The 18,502-nt window shown below is 39.2% G+C and overlaps 1 protein-coding gene across 1 annotated transcript in view; it reads left to right on the forward strand.

Moving 5' to 3' along the window:
* The window catches only part of LOC140139294 (uncharacterized), a 112,022-nt gene that overhangs the window by 15,591 nt on the left and 77,929 nt on the right, over positions 1-18,502 (forward strand). The window contains exons 7-13 of the mRNA XM_072161073.1: positions 1,817-1,978; positions 3,167-3,273; positions 10,196-10,409; positions 11,934-12,095; positions 15,771-15,953; positions 16,896-17,129; positions 17,785-18,017. Of these exons, the coding sequence (XP_072017174.1) occupies positions 1,817-1,978; positions 3,167-3,273; positions 10,196-10,409; positions 11,934-12,095; positions 15,771-15,953; positions 16,896-17,129; positions 17,785-18,017 (1,295 nt within the window). The remainder of the gene's footprint in view (positions 1-1,816; positions 1,979-3,166; positions 3,274-10,195; positions 10,410-11,933; positions 12,096-15,770; positions 15,954-16,895; positions 17,130-17,784; positions 18,018-18,502) is intronic.

The raw sequence follows: 18,502 nt of genomic DNA on the forward strand, positions 1-18,502 counted from the left end.
ATTTCATTATTTTGAATAAAATGTTGATTTCTAACAAACTTTAACGCACAAATAAATAATTGTGGTTTTAAATATATCACAAATCTCTTTCTGTTGATTTTCAGGGATTTTCTTTGCAGTAGGAGCATGGTATATGGTTAATAATGAATTAATAATGAATACCTACTCAATTCTCTGTCCCGCACTTTTTGATCTGCTCTGATCTCGTCCCGTAAAAAAAATATTGTGAAACTTTTGATAATAGTTATACAATCGCCTTCATGTGGTTGTAAATTACATCTGTAAATTACAACTGTGATTTATCACATGTATGACATGGGTAGTTATTGGTTTACACCTGTAGCAGATGCAATAATGAAATGGTATAAAATAATGAATAATGAAATGGTAACCTACACAGTCATGAAAAATTATGTAACGGGAAACTGGGAATTGACTTTCATTAGCCTAAAGAAACCATGCCCGCGTTTAATTGGCAGACAAACTAGTCTTTCTAATTCTGTCTTTGATTATACTTTGATACTGTGGTTTAGTCTGGGAGCCAGTAGACCACTAATTCTGTCTTTGATTATACTTTGATACTGTGGTTTAGTCTGGGAGCCAGTAGACCACTAATTCTGTCTTTGATTATACTTTGATACTGTGGTTTAGTCTGGGAGCCAGTAGACCACTAATTTTGTCTTTGATTATACTTTGATACTGTGGTTTAGTCTGGGAGCCAGTAGACCACTAATTCTGTCTTTGATTATACTTTGATACTGTGGTTTAGTCTGGGAGCCAGTAGACCACTATTTGCAAAGGAAGAATTTTAAATGTCATTTTGGTCCACTCTATGTGACACTTTTTTCCGGATTTGTAATACACAATGTGACCTGATCTGATCCACTTAGGTCAAATTCGGAAAATTAGAAATCGAGTTACTACCATTACTGACTTGCTCAGTACCTACACTTACTGATGCTGAATCCCTAGGTCTCTTGAATACTTGGTTGCAAAGTTGTGAATCTTTTATATATGTCCATTTCCTTATGTTTTTTATTGGGGTTTTTTTTCTATTCACTCTTTGCCTAGGCCTATATCTCAGTTTCATTATTGCCTACTTCAATCCGATTGGATCAAATCTGGTCACATTTGCACATGCTCGTATAGGTTTGTGACGTTGTAGATTCAGTATACATGTACCCTTTTGGTGAATATTTCTTAGAAATAGTGTTTGGAGCTCAAATTGAAACTTTATTTGGAAGAAATATTAGCCAATATATTAGCCAAACGGCTCTGGGAACTTCAAATGGGGGTCTCCGAAACAAGAGCTTGAAAAGGAGGTCTTGAGGCTGGCCTCTAGCCATAGTGCAAGGTATATGAAGTAACCCTCCCCGAGCTGCGGATCGAGGATGGCCAAAATGTATCTACGCTGGGCTGATTTTACATGATTTTGCCAAAAAATACAGGCAGCGTCTCTCCCTCAAACACCACTGGAACCACTACTTCCCATCCCATTCCCCAGTGGAATCATTAAGAATATTAATACAAGCTAAACATTTGATCAGCTCACAATCGACGGGTCTTGTAACATCGCGGATTAATATCAAAATATTTTATTTTGAGAATTTTCTTGTGACATCCTGCCAGAACCAAAAATTGTTAATCCAAGTCCTTTACTTTGTCTACTTTCTTTAACATGCAAAATATAGACCAGATAGGTCAACTAATAGCACTATTAACGTGGGTCTACTTTTCGGCGTAGTGGTAAAAGCCTAACATTTCCCGCCTATTACGAGCTGATCAAACTTTAATGTATACATCCTTTGGTTTTCAGGAAAACCAGCGTTGACCCTGGTACAATCATTACCAAGCAGTGCTGCAGTGCATGTGGAGTCTATGTTGGTATACGGTCATCAATTCCTTGCTGTAGCTAATTATCTTGAGTACTCTGATCAAGCGTACTATGAGACCATATCAACACTCTACTGGTGGGAAGGTAATTATATACTACCTCATAAATATTTATTAGGTAATCCTGATATCTCATTGGTCAGTTTCTTGCTGTAGCTAATTATCTAGTGTACTCTGATCAAGCGTACTATGAGACCATATCAACACTCTACTGGTGGGAAGGTAATTATATACTACCTCATAAATATTTATTAGGTAATCCTGATATCTCATTGGTTAGTTTCTTGCTGTAGCTACTTATCTAGTGTACTCTGATCAAGCATACTATGAGACCATATCAACACTCTACTGGTGGGAAGATAATTACATGTATATTCCAACTCATAAATATTTATTAGGTAATCCCTATATCTCATTGGTCAATTCCTTGCTGTAGCTAATTATCTTTAGTATTCTACAATTAATGAGTATTACTCTCTGAACAGAGGAGGAAAACTTGGTGTGGCCTAAAGTTTTGCTATCCAAAAGCTCCCTCGATGACTGTTCTGTCACACTGTCACGGGTCACTTACCGGTCTCGGTATTCCCTAGATTTCTTGGGTCAATTTTGGGACAAACTCAGGGATCGGAATCTCAAGACAGTTCACAGAGCAGATTTCCTGACGTTTTTCCTTGAAAACCGTGTTGCTTAAGCAAGAAGCCCTCCATGTGTGAGCATGCCTATTTACAACATATTTTTACCATCTATTAATAGGGAATCAGTTCTGGGAGTACCAGACCCTATCTACCAATGGGCCCACACACATGGAGTATATACCAGTCACAGATGACATACACCTACTAGCAGTAGTCAACTCAAAGGTAAGTCAGATATCCATTAATAGGGAATCAGTTCTGGGAGTACCAGACCCTATCCACCAATGGGCCCACACACATGGAGTATATACCAGTCACAGATGACATACACCTACTAGCAGTAGTCAACTCAAAGGTAAGTCAGATATCCATTAATAGGGAATCAGTTCTGGGAGTACCAGACCCTATCTACCAATGGGCCCACACACATGGAGTATATACCAGTCACAGATGACATACACCTACTAGCAGTGGTCAACTCAAAGGTAAGTCAGATATCCATTAATAGGGAATCAGTTCTGGGAGTACTAGACCCTATCTACCAATGGGCCCACACACATGGAGTATATACAAGTCACAGATGACATACACCTACTAGCAGTGGTCAACTCAAAGGTAAGTCAGATATCCATTAATAGGGAATCAGTTCTGGGAGTACCAGACCCTATCTACCAATGGGCCCACACACATGGAGTATATACCAGTCACAGATGACATGCACCTACTAGCAGTGGTCAACTCAAAGGTAAGTCAGATATCCATTAATAGGGAATCAGTTCTGGGAGTACCAGACCCTATCTACCAATGGGCCCACACACATGGAGTATATACCAGTCACAGATGACATACACCTACTAGCAGTGGTCAACTCAAAGGTAAGTCAGATATCAATTAATAGGGAATCAGTTCTGGGAGTACCAGACCCTATCCACCAATGGGCCCACACACATGGAGTATATACCAGTCACAGATGACATACACCTACTAGCAGTAGTCAACTCAAAGGTAAGTCAGATATCCATTAATAGGGAATCAGTTCTGGGAGTACCAGACCCCATCTACCAATGGGCCCACACACATGGAGTATATACCAGTCACAGATGACATACACCTACTAGCAGTGGTCAACTCAAAGGTAAGTCAGATATCCATTAATAGGGAATCAGTTCTGGGAGTACTAGACCCTATCTACCAATGGGCCCACACACATGGAGTATATACAAGTCACAGATGACATACACCTACTAGCAGTGGTCAACTCAAAGGTAAGTCAGATAGATCCATTAATAGGGAATCAGTTCTGGGAGTACCAGACCCTATCTACCAATGGGCCCACACACATGGAGTATATACCAGTCACAGATGACATGCACCTACTAGCAGTGGTCAACTCAAAGGTAAGTCAGATATCCATTAATAGGGAATCAGTTCTGGGAGTACCAGACCCTATCTACCAATGGGCCCACACACATGGAGTATATACCAGTCACAGATGACATACACCTACTAGCAGTGGTCAACTCAAAGGTAAGTCAGATATCAATTAATAGGGAATCAGTTCTGGGAGTACCAGACCCTATCTACCAATGGGCCCACACACATGGAGTATATACCAGTCACAGATGACATACACCTACTAGCAGTGGTCAACTCAAAGGTAAGTCAGATATCCATTAATAGGGAATCAGTTCTGGGAGTACCAGACCCTATCTACCAATGGGCCCACACACATGGAGTATATACCAGTCACAGATGACATACACCTACTAGCAGTGGTCAACTCAAAGGTAAGTCAGATATCCATTAATAGGGAATCAGTTCTGGGAGTACCAGACCCTATCCACCAATGGGCCCACACACATAGAGTATATACCAGTCACAGATGACATACACCTACTAGCAGTTGTCAACTCAAAGGTAAGTCAGATATCCATTAATAGGGAATCAGTTCTGGGAGTACCAGACCCTATCTACCAATGGGCCCACACACATGGAGTATATACCAGTCACAGATGACATACACCTACTAGCAGTGGTCAACTCAAAGGTAAGTCAGATATCCATTAATAGGAATCAGTTCTGGGAGTACCAGACCCTATCTACCAATGGGCCCACACACATGGAGTATATACCAGTCACAGATGACATACACCTACTAGCAGTGGTCAACTCAAAGGTAAGTCAGATATCCATTAATAGGGAATCAGTTCTGGGAGTACCAGACCCTATCTACCAATGGGCCCACACACATGGAGTATATACCAGTCACAGATGACATACACCAACTAGCAGTGGTCAACTCAAAGGTAAGTCGGATATCCATTAATAGGGAATCAGTTCTGGGAGTACCAGACCCTATCTACCAATGGGCCCACACACATGGAGTATATACCAGTCACAGATGACATACATCTACTAGCAGTGGTCAACTCAAAGGTAAGTCAGATATCCATTAATAGGGAATCAGTTCTGGGAGTACCAGACCCTATCTACCAATGGGCCCACACACATGGAGTATATACCAGTCACAGATGACATACACCTACTAGCAGTGGTCAACTCAAAGGTAAGTCAGATATCCATTAATAGGGAATCAGTTCTGGGAGTACCAGACCCTATCTACCAATGGGCCCACACACATGGAGTATATACCAGTCACAGATGACATACACCTACTAGCAGTGGTCAACTCAAAGGTAAGTCAGATATCCATTAATAGGGAATCAGTTCTGGGAGTACCAGACCCTATCTACCAATGGGCCCATACACATGGAGTATATACCAGTCACAGATGACCTACACCTACTAGCAGTGGTCAACTCAAAGGTAAGTCAGATATCCATTAATAGGGAATCAGTTCTGGGAGTACCAGACCCTATCTACCAATGGGCCCACACACATGGAGTATATACCAGTCACTGATGACATACACCTACTAGCAGTGGTCAACTCAAAGGTAAGTCAGATATCCATTAATAGGGAATCAGTTCTGGGAGTACCAGACCCTATCTACCAATGGGCCCACACACATGGAGTATATACCAGTCACTGATGACATACACCTACTAGCAGTGGTCAACTCAAAGGTAAGTCGGATATCCATTAATAGGGAATCAGTTCTGGGAGTACCAGACCCTATCTCCCAATGGGCCCACACACATGGAGTATATACCAGTCACAGATGACATACACCTACTAGCAGTGGTCAACTCAAAGGTAAGTCGGATATCCATTAATAGGGAATCAGTTCTGGGAGTACCAGACCCTATCTACCAATGGGCCCACACACATGGAGTATATACCAGTCACAGATGACATACACCTACTAGCAGTTGTCAACTCAAAGGTAAGTCAGATATCCATTAATAGGGAACCAGTTCTGGGAGTACCAGACCCTATCTACCAATGGGCCCACACACATGGAGTATGTACCAGTCACAGATGACATACACCTACTAGCAGTAGTCAACTCAAAGGTAAGTCAGATATCCATTAATAGGGAACCAGTTCTGGGAGTACCAGACCCTATCTACCAATGGGCCCACACACATGGAGTATGTACCAGTCACAGATGACATACACCTACTAGCAGTGGTCAACTCAAAGGTAAGTCAGATATCAATTAATAGGGAATCAGTTCTGGGAGTACCAGACCCTATCTACCAATGGGCCCACACACATAGAGTATATACCAGTCACAGATGACATACACCTACTAGCAGTGGTCAACTCAAAGGTAAGTCAGATATCAATTAATAGGGAATCAGTTCTGGGAGTACCAGACCCTATCTACCAATGGGCCCACACACATAGAGTATATACCAGTCACAGATGACATACACCTACTAGCAGTGGTCAACTCAAAGGTAAGTCAGATATCCATTAATAGGGAATCAGTTCTGGGAGTACCAGACCCTATCTACCAATGGGCCCACACACATGGAGTATATACCAGTCACAGATGACATACACCTACTAGCAGTGGTCAACTCAAAGGTAAGTCAGATATCCATTAATAGGGAATCAGTTCTGGGAGTACCAGACCCTATCTACCAATGGGCCCACACACATGGAGTATATACCAGTCACAGATGACATACACCTACTAGCAGTGGTCAACTCAAAGGTAAGTCAGATATCCATTAATAGGGAATCAGTTCTGGGAGTACCAGACCCTATCCACCAATGGGCCCACACACATGGAGTATATACCAGTCACAGATGACATACACCTACTAGCAGTGGTCAACTCAAAGGTAAGTCAGATATCCATTAATAGGAATCAGTTCTGGGAGTACTAGACCCTATCTACCAATGGGCCCACACACATGGAGTATATACCAGTCACAGATGACATACACCTACTAGCAGTGGTCAACTCAAAGGTAAGTCAGATATCCATTAATAGGGAATCAGTTCTGGGAGTACCAGACCCTATCTACCAATGGGCCCACACACATGGAGTATATACCAGTCACAGATGACATACACCAACTAGCAGTGGTCAACTCAAAGGTAAGTCAGATATCCATTAATAGGAATCAGTTCTGGGAGTACCAGACCCTATCTACCAATGGGCCCACACACATAGAGTATATACCAGTCACAGATGACATACACCTACTAGCAGTGGTCAACTCAAAGGTAAGTCAGATATCCATTAATAGGGAATCAGTTCTGGGAGTACCAGACCCTATCCACCAATGGGCCCACACACATGGAGTATATACCAGTCACAGATGACATACACCTACTAGCAGTGGTCAACTCAAAGGTAAGTCAGATATCCATTAATAGGAAATCAGTTCTGGGAGTACTAGACCCTATCTACCAATGGGCCCACACACATGGAGTATATACCAGTCACAGATGACATACACCTACTAGCAGTGGTCAACTCAAAGGTAAGTCAGATATCCATTAATAGGGAATCAGTTCTGGGAGTACCAGACCCTATCTACCAATGGGCCCACACACATGGAGTATATACCAGTCACAGATGACATACACCAACTAGCAGTGGTCAACTCAAAGGTAAGTCAGATATCCATTAATAGGGAATCAGTTCTGGGAGTACCAGACCCTATCTACCAATGGGCCCACACACATAGAGTATATACCAGTCACAGATGACATACACCTACTAGCAGTGGTCAACTCAAAGGTAAGTCAGATATCCATTAATAGGGAATCAGTTCTGGGAGTACCAGACCCTATCCACCAATGGGCCCACACACATGGAGTATATACCAGTCACAGATGACATACACCTACTAGCAGTGGTCAACTCAAAGGTAAGTCAGATATCCATTAATAGGGAATCAGTTCTGGGAGTACTAGACCCTATCTACCAATGGGCCCACACACATGGAGTATATACCAGTCACAGATGACATACACCTACTAGCAGTGGTCAACTCAAAGGTAAGTCAGATATCCATTAATAGGGAATCAGTTCTGGGAGTACCAGACCCTATCTACCAATGGGCCCACACACATGGAGTATATACCAGTCACAGATGACATACACCTACTAGCAGTGGTCAACTCAAAGGTATGTCAACACAGCTATTTTAACCATATCCCTTCCTTGAGGCAGTAAAGTAAAAACAACTTTAGTGATTTTCTCAAAAACTGCTCATTTGTACAGGAATCTGCCATGCTAGTTGGATTCCTTGTGCATTTTCCATTCTGAAAATATACACTTGCATATGCTTATCATCATTACCTTTGGAGATACAATAAAATGAATTATTGCTATCTTCAGTAGATAGCTGATGAATTGTGTCCTAGAATAGTACATTGTCATGACCATATTTGCAACCAGCATGAAAAATGCATTAAAATGCGTACAGATGAGGCTAATATTGGTTCAGGTGTTCTTGAGATATGTGGTTTGACACCAAATACTTTGTGTGGACTATTTTCTTTATGCTAGACCTTTGGTGTTTACAGGAAATGATAGCCTAATGTTTGTGTTTTAGGTAATGCTGTAATTATAGTAACTTAATCATTTATCAAAACCTTCACAGCCACTGTTTGTTTTTAAAGGTCTAGCCAGGGGTGCAAATTGTGATTTCTTCCTCAGGAGCAAGGTTTTAGGCTCAAGATTTCCTTAATAATACCATGCATAAAATAGCTTTATTCTGCACTTCAAAAGATGAGAATGTTAACATAGCATGTATTTTTAGAGCGTCTCTATGTTAAGTTTTCGAGCTTTCGAAAAAGGTTTTATGAGGAAAATGTGCGCGCGCGCAAAAATTTGGTATTTTACACTAGTTTGGGGTCAATTTTGGTGGGACAGAGGCTCCTTTCCCCTTTTATTTTCCTTTACCCCCCCCTTTCATCTTTCATTTTTTGTCAGAGGGAGCACAACTTGTTCAGTGCTTTATGGTTCTTTTTAAATTTCCCAAATCCTCTTCTCAGTGGCATTAGTATTGATACACAGAATTCCTTTATGCCTTTTGCTCCCATAAAATCCTCATTGCTGCCTCTATATTTTATTTCCACAGATATGATTGCCGCCTCTCAGTAAATTTCCTCAGATAGGTGCCCTGTTTCCACCTGCCTTCATCCAACTTTTTTTTTTTCCTGTTATTACATTGAATACCTCCTATGGTGATGAGTTGTAAATTTCCTCATATTCTAACACTAAAACCTTGCTCTTTTTTGCTCTAATTTCTTGAACAATAATGTGAATTCCTCAAGTTTTGCACAACCAGTGTCTTTAAATATTTCCTCTTTTCCATTCAGTAGCTTCACTGCCTCAGAACCCTTTTCTTTCATCTCCCCCTTCCTCTCCTCTCTCCTTTTCTTTTCTTCTTTCTCCCTCCTTTTTCCTCTTTCTTTTTTCTTCCCATGGCATTATTTCCTCAATTTTGACACTCATTTCCTAGGAGCGGTGCTCCCCGCTCCCACACAATTTGCATCCCTGGGTCTAGCATACTTGGTTCCAGGTTTTGTGACATGTATTTTCCAATGTATTTTTTTACTCCATATTTTTGCCTTTAATCTCAATTACAAATTTGCCGTAAACTGTACGTCAAATTATGATGGGTTTTCAGTAAAATAGCCCATGAAATGAAATTGAAAACTAAATTTTTATTTTGATCAATTAACATCTGATTCATTTAGCTTCATCACATCACATGTGAGCTGCCACAACAAAACATACCTCTTGAAGGCTTTTTTCAAAAGTGAGATTTCAACCTTATCAGAAAGTGTTAAAATCAAGCTTTAAAATTATACCTCATTACTGAATGTTTGCCTTACACATCACAGGATGTGATAAAGACAAGGTTCAAATTTTCTTATATTTCCTTTATACTTTCATAGACATTTAACTATAAAAGCCTCGAAGAGGTATGTTTTGATGTGACGGCTCACACATATGTGACATGATCAAGGGGAATGAGTCACATGTTGACCCTGGTCGAAAATGGGTTTTACATATGTTTCTAAAGAGGACATTTAGAGCTGAAAACCCCATGCTGATACGACTTTTCGTTACAAAGTTATGTCAATTTATCAATCGCTTAAAACAATATATAAAACAAGAATTTTACACTATTTTTGCCAATATCTCAAAATCAATATTAACGACATCCGACTCATTTCCCGTGATCGTGTCGCATATTATTCTCTACCCCAGGATGATGATAACATAGTTCTGTACTGAATACGACCAAACCAGTGGTGACTGGATAGAATCATCCAAACAAATCCAATTTGATGAAGCTCCTGCTACCGTTGCTATGACAACTATTGCCATCGGTGAAGAGATGTTTCTAGGACTTGCCAACAGTGGACTGAATTATAGTGCTAATGCTGATGTCAACAATACAAATTTCTACAAGTTTGCCCTCGTCAATGAGTCAATAGGTAAGGTCATAAGTAAGGCAAAAAAAAAGTTGTTTGTTTGTCCTCCACCGCCTGCGCCTCGGATTAAGGCCTGACCAATAATATTTTTTTTTCAATTTTTTTTAAAAATAAAAATAAGTAAAATTCAATTTTTTTTCAGATTTGGAGTATCCCTGGACCTAGCTAGAGCTAAATACTAAGATCTTTCAATTAAAAAAAAAAGCCCCACAAAAACAATTTGGGTCTTCAATATGCAAAGTTATAACTTGTGTTCATGTCATAGTCTATTATTTTTAGTGACTTCAAAATCCTTGGATTTGAAATCATTAAAAGACTATGACATGAACACAAATTATAACTTTAACTGCATATTAATGAAACAAAATATGGGTTGTTTAAAGTCACCGTGAATGATTGTAGCATTTAGCTCTAGCTAGGTCCATGAATGCGGCAAATCCAAAAAAAAAAAAAATATCCGCCCGCATGTCCTCTTTCAAAGCTGTGGAGGACAAACAGACCATTATTTTTTGGGGCCTAAACGTGAACAACATGTCTGGGGGAGGAGGTAGCAAAATGAAATGGGAGATTGACAAAATTTGTCTCAAATTTGGCAATTTTCCCCAATCTTGGGAGCAGCCCACCACTGTGTGGAGACCAGGGAAAGAATGGCAATTGGAGAGAAATTTTGATTCCCAAAATAAATAGATTGAAAATAGTTTTTGAGGGAAATTTAACTATATCTTTCTGGGAAATACACCCATTTTCTATGCCTTGATGTCAGGGTGTAACAGTGGGATGGTAGGTGGGGCAGGCTTACTTCAAGAAAAGAATTTGGGGTAAAATTGGGACAAAAAATTGAAAATTAATTTAACTTGACCCTTTTGGGATATTTTTTCCTCTAATTTTGACAAAAATATCAACTGGGATTTGGTCCCCGCCTAACCCAAGTCATTCACTTTTGGAAACTGGACGTTGATTGTACAATCTTATGAAAAACCAATATGAATATTTGAGAGGGAATGAGAGGAACAGAAGGATTGGGCTATTCTAGTTGAAATCCATACACCCCCTATGGAAGACATGACTTTAATCTTTCACACAAGGAGTGTAAATTTAAAATGGGTTTACCTGAATGGATGACTCCATTTGAAATCTACACCCCCTGTGTGGGAGATTAAGATTATGTCTTCCATAGGGGGTGTATGGATTTCAACTGGAATAGCCCATTAATTGGAGATGGGAAGGGAGAGAGGATGACAGCAAGGGGGCTATCATTTTCTTCAGAAGGGGTCCCAAATATATGGGGGTCATAAATTTTTGGAAAGAAAAATAGGGGGGTCATACATTTTTTTATAACCAAAATGTAAATTTTAGCCTGCTTAAGGGGTAAGGTGTATAGGTGGTAGGATGGTCATAAAATTTTTGTCAAAATAGGGGGGGTTGCAATTTTATTGATGCCAACTTTTTGTAAATTTGGGACCCCCTTCCGAAGAAAATGATAGCCCCCTAAGCTCTCACTAAATTTTGTTTTGAATATGGAAACAGGAGAATTGGTAGATCTGGCTCGGCCATCCAAGCAATGTATGAACACCATTAACGCAGGGCTGGATGTAGCAACTGTAGACCTGGTCAATCTGACGGCCGTCGTTAACCAGAGCTTGAGTAAAACCCTGGATCAGGAAATCACTGGGCCGATTATCATCGTCGGTAAGAATAATACTTCTCATGTTTATCAAGGTAGATTAGGAACTGGTTTATATGTGTGATGGGGGAAGGGTGAGGGGTGGAGGAGGGCACAACTTGTAGGCTAAATGTACCGACGGAAATATTATTTGCCAATGGAAGTTGTGTATTGTTGGCTCAATTTTTTTTGTCCAGTGTGGCACTCAAGAATTAAAAAAAAATGGGGGGTGGTTATACAGCTAAATTTACCAAAAAATTTCTACATCCTTTTATATCAATATCAATTGATTTTGCAACATTGTCAACAGGCAAAAAGGTAGTCTTGTTCAAGATGGTCTCAATATACTATGGCCAGCTAATTTCCTCAAGCCCCGGCCACGACCGCTTTATACGGCCAATAAAATCAACTAAATTTCTGCACTGATCATTTATATTTCGCATTTATGCTGCTGCACTAACGAATGCCATTTTCATTGGTGGTTGTACGATGATCAGACCGCCCATTTGCTGTCAATCTTGCGGTCGAAACTGCTGTCTTGAACATTTACGTGCATGCACCACTGGCGCTATAGTGTTTATGTTTCAAACAATAAATGACAAACAAGATCTCGGTACATGATTGGATGGCTAAAGTCTTTTTTGGGGGCGCCCGCTACGGCGGCGGCCCCATTATTAGGCTTGACTTTGCAAAAAGTTTCTAATTTCGGTCTTGCTAGATTTACTTCAATTGTTTTGCTAAAATTATGCCCAGCTCAGAAATAAAACCACAATTTGCTTGGATTTGATTTTATTATTGTTTTCTGATATGCATGGGATAAAATCTTGTGCGTATATTCTTTGTTTAAAATACAAAATTAATGGACTTAGAAAAACACCAAATAACCCGTGACCTTTGTACGGGCTTAAACCAGTTTACCGCCTCTTAGAACCCGATAGACGGTGACCAACACTATATCGACCACAATAGCCTAATCTCAATGGCATAGTCCAATAACCTCAAATAAGCAATCATAGTGCAAAAGTTGACCTAACTTGCAGAGTATGAGTTTTTGTACCCAAAGTTTCAAAGTCATTCAATGAATGTACACATGTATGTTGTATAGTTGTCCCTGTTTAATAAGCAGGCAGCAGGGTACAGTGTTTGAGTAGGCATCTTATCAAGATCAAGATAGTGATAGTGACATAACAATTAACATGCTTATCTTACCAAGGTCTTATCTATCTGCATGGTGTAATTGAAATTACTAAACAACATGTACAAGCTGTATCAAAAAGTTTGGTACCCAGCAGTTTTGATAGTTATTGAAAAGGCTGGTTCTTCCAAATGCAATAACGGGTCCCCCTTAAAATGATAAAATGATCAGACCAAAAATCTGTTGTGACTATTTATGACATTAATCAACAAATTATGCAGATCCTAGATGTGTCGAGGATGTTACGTTTATGAACAAATTGTTACGTTTGTATTTTCAATTTGTTGCTACGTGTATGTTAACAAATGAAAGTTCTGTAACTTTTTTAAATTCTTCAATGCCAAGTATTCTTTTGGATATCATCAAATTGTAAATCTCTAGTCAGATTTTCAGTGTGTTAACAACTATGTATCAAAGACGTTACGTTCATGTACAAAACATTAACATTCTAATCTTGTAAACATTGTATACCCATAGCTACTTTTATGTAGAATAAATGTTCTGTAATTGTTTTTTATCCTTCATCTCGATTAGATTTTCAGTGTATTAGCAAGTAGATGATGTATATGTATCACAGACGTTATACATTCATAAAAACTTTTCTTTTGGTCAACATAGGCATAGATCCAGGGTGGGGGATAACCCCCCCCCCCCAATATTTTGCCAGGGGGAGCTTACTTACTTGTGTCTTCTATACTATCCATCATATACCCCCATGCATAACGAAATTCAACAATATTCAATATCCAAAGCAATACCATCACTACAATATGCCCCAAAAGCAGAACTCCCCCACCCCACATAATCGCAAATTGACACCACAGCTTCATTCCAATTCAATTTATTTCATCCAAAACGGTCCTGTGATACACCTTCCCCAATCAAACACATTTGCATTTGATCATCTTCTACTCTTCCCTAGAAAAAATCATTATACCGTAACCACTCGGGTATAGGCCCACCCCCCTAGATGACAGATTTCACTTCAAAAATGGGGGTGGGCTTATAACCGGGGAAGGCCAGTGCTTGAATTTAAAAATAAGAACAATCATCCCCATTTGTATATGCCCAATGTACCAGTAATTTCTATCACCTATGTCAATTTCTTAAAATTATAAAGGGTGAAATGTTAATTATCAACTGATATTTGTTATATTTGTTCTTAAATATGAGAGCAAAGCATTGATTTGATTTAAGAACTTGGTCAAAATTTAGTACTGGGCTTATACCTGAGTGCACCCTTGTTCCCAGAATGTTTTGAAAAATAGGGGGTGGGCTTATAGCCGAAGGTGGGCTTATACCCGGGTGGTTACGGTAATATCAAATCTAAACACCATGCCATGGAATTCACCATATCACGTCCAAGCTCACATTTAAAGGAATTTTTATTTTATACCGTTCCAAAAAGTGTGCCCAGTAGCTCGGATGGAATGATCAGAGAATGCTTTTTTATTATTTGTCAAGTTGAGATCATTTACATGTCTTGTCTGAGTACAATAAACAGTGCGTAATACAGTATGTGGCCCAGGTGGATACGGGCTTGAAACAAGATGGGCTACATGTATTCCTTTTTTTTTTCTCTCTGCATATTAGCAGTGCACAATTATTTTTATCTGTTGACCCCATTTCTTTTTTAACCAACGCTCTTCGTGTACCGATGGCCTTAGATGAAACGACAGCCATGATGAGTAAGGGCCACTGCCCCCTGGCTATGCTACTGGGCATTGTGGTTTTGCTTGCTATTTGAGAGTCATCGCTTTTACGAAAGGGCTACTCCCTATTCCAGAAAAATACAGAACTAATTTTTTGGGATTAAAAAAATATTATCCTGTTTTGCCAAATAAAACATAGCTAAATCCTAATCCTTTAGTTAGTCCTAACTGGCAATAAAAGTCAAATTTTAATATTTGGTCAATTTTTGTAAATAAGGGCCAAAAACATGCGTTTTTAGGGTATTTTTTGTATGCTGTGACAATCAAGCCCAAAGACTTGTACCAAGACTAATTTCAGTTTACACAGTCTAAGTTTTGGAAAAGATCTGTTTCATTCTGATAACCGATAATTTAAATAAAGAAACACAAAAAAGTGAAAATTATAGCAAAATTTCGGCATATACTTAAGATTTTGAATGTTTAGACTTATTCCAAGTCTTTGATTTTTGTGACTCGATTGTCAGAAAATATGCCGAAAATGCATGTTTTTGGCTCTTTTTTCAAGTAATTAGAAAAATAGTGATTTTTTCTTTTATTGCCGGTTAGGACTAACTAAAGGATTAGGATTGAGCTATGTTTCATTTGGCAGAACTTGATAATATTTTTTTAATCCCCAAAAATTAGTGCTGTATTTTTCTGGAATAGGGAGTAGTGCTACACTTGTAATGCAATGTTGGTATACTTGAGACTAACCATATGTACCAACACAATTAAAACCTTTTCCAGCCAATGTTAAGTTTTAAACATGCAACAAAAATTGAGACTAACCGACACATTCTAAAACTTTTTTCCAGGTAATGTCAGTTTTGAGACCGTTTTAACCATTGAACAAAACATCACCATTGGGAACGATTTTGAGTACGAGGTGGACGCTTCACTTGTAGGCGATATCAACACTGGATATGAGACTACCAAGACGCTGAAGGCGAATATAGAACAAAATGCAGTGACTCTAGATGGAGAACAAAATATTCAAGGTAACCCCTCCTTTTTGTTCACTATGGTAGATTCCAATTGATCTATGCAATGGGTTAAGAAAAAAGGTTAAAGGGCATTGGACCTTGACCATTACCCAAAATAGGGAACAGAATTAACATACTCTGGAGGCATATAAACTGTGCACAAAAAGTATCCGAACAATTAAAATAAAAGCTAAGGGCAATACAAATATTTGACGAAATACGGTATTCTTGAAGAGATTCATCAGGATAGTTCATGTAGAATAGCAAAGAAAATGTCTTGAAACATATCCAAAACTTTTATGGAGCTACCACATTTTGAGATCACATAACAACAAACTGGGAGGAGGGAGTTAAAATCCTTCGTCGCGATGACCAAAAGTACCCCAGATGGATCCGAGAAGCCATTTTGATAAGACGAAGAGGGAACAGTTATGAACAATGAGGGGAGTACTGTAAACAACCAAAGTCGTGCCTATGACCACATTATCCAAAGCACTTCTAGAAACACTCCATCTGGAAAGAAACGACAGCAGTGCATCTGGAATCTCATGTGATTAAGAGACCAGACCAGTTGGGTCTCGAAACATCGTAGCTCCATAAAATGCGAGTACTGGATATGTTCTTTGCTAAGCAAGGCATATAACTCGGCATACACTAGAGGAAGTTTTGGATGAGAGACATTTTGGTGAGAAATGGCCAAAATGGAAAGAATTTAAATTTTCTCATTCTTTTGGATGAGAAACTTTGTGATGTGTGTCAATCATTGTCTTATTAAAAATGGTGAGAATTGGTAATCCCTGCTGAGCTCAAAACAAACAATATTTTCTCATTCAAAAGAGAGAATTGAAATTCTTTCCATTTTGGCCGTTTCTCACCAAAATGTCTGTTTTCTCATCCAAAATTTTGTCTAGTGATAAGAGTAAATAGCAAAGAATTATTTGTTTTAACCACTTACAGGCAGCAAAACCTTTGAGGAAGATGTTAGTGTGTCTGGACTTACAGAAGCTGATGACATCACCAGTAATGATGGATCCATTAATAGTATTCTGCACTTAGGTGGTCTCAATGATACAATATTAAGGCTGACTGGTGATCAGGTAGTGAACGGAGCAAAGACTACATTTGATGCAGATGTTACTATGCAAGATGATGTAGATGTGTCTCTATTATTGAATGGAATAGATATGTCAGGTATGTAGTGAGCTATTCCAGTTGAAATCCATACACCCCCTATGGAAAACATGGCCTTAACCTCCCACACAGGGGGTGCAGGTTTCGAAAAGAAGAAATATTGGGCTACTCCATACAACCTTAGTCCAAAAATGTTGCACGTGACCCTATGTAGCCAGAAAGTGGCCTCTCTACTATATGGAAACATGACCTTAATCTAACATACAGGGAGTGAATTTCAAAATGGGGTTACCTGAATGTGAGGCTGTGGATTTCAAAGGAAATATCCTGTTGCACAGAAATACCTGCCAAAGAAAGGAAATTATTGATTGGTTGCTTTCTTTATTATAATCTAACCACTGTTTTCTTTGGTGTCTAGCTTCATTCCCCAATATTTTGATTTCGGTCAAATTGGCCACTTGGCCACTTAATTGTTGAGCTTAATGGGGGAATTGGTGAATAAACTCGGATCCCCGGTTTATCAAAACATTTTTTACTGTAAATCACTTCCGGCTTAGTCTTTCATTAATCATATGGTATTTTAGTACGTCATTGGGCATTACAATCATGCCCAATGTATAAATTCTAGAAATATTGAGGGCGTCGCTTTGGAGCATGCAAATCTCATAGTGGCTTTATTCAAATTTGCCACTTTTTTATTTTGTTCTTACCACAGATGACATCATGACCTTGGGTGATGTGCAGACTTCAACAGGATATTTGACATTTGACACCTCTGTGACCTTTGACACCGCCGATATAGATGTTGACGGTGAAATAAATGAGCTAGACTTCACTAATGTTGTCTCCACTGTAAGGAACCACACTATCGCAGGAGAGAAATTTATTGATGGTGACATTGATGCTGTGTCGGGAATCGAGATTGAAAGTACCAAAACAATACATGGGGTGAGTTCCCAGGCGGTGGTGGGGGTTACTGGTCATTGTACAGGGCTATCAAGCATGACCAAAGATTCCCATAAAAAGGGTAAATAACCAATTTGTGCATCTATCAGGACCTTCCGAAATTTATTTGAAGGTTGCAGTCTATATACATCATGCATCATGCAGTGAACATCAAAAGAGAAGCTATGTTGATCTCGGTGTCAAAAACATTTCATATTTCATTGTCTTAATTCCGGGAGCTCTTAATGTTTTGAATACTTGTAATGAGTGCATGAGATCCCCAGTTACCCATAAATACCATCCAAAACCTAAGAGTACCAGTGATATAACTACTGTAACGCCTTCTTCATAATTGAATACCTGAGTGGTAGAAGGGCCCAACTCCATCAAAACTGTTTTTGAGATATTAAGAAAAAACTTAATATTTGGAAAAGTTTTATAGACATGTTTTCATCTTCAGGGGACCTTTAATACATGAACATACAGTA

Source organism: Amphiura filiformis, chromosome 18 (genome assembly GCF_039555335.1).
Source record: "Amphiura filiformis chromosome 18, Afil_fr2py, whole genome shotgun sequence".
In the NCBI taxonomy this organism is placed as follows: Eukaryota; Metazoa; Echinodermata; class Ophiuroidea; order Amphilepidida; family Amphiuridae; genus Amphiura; species Amphiura filiformis.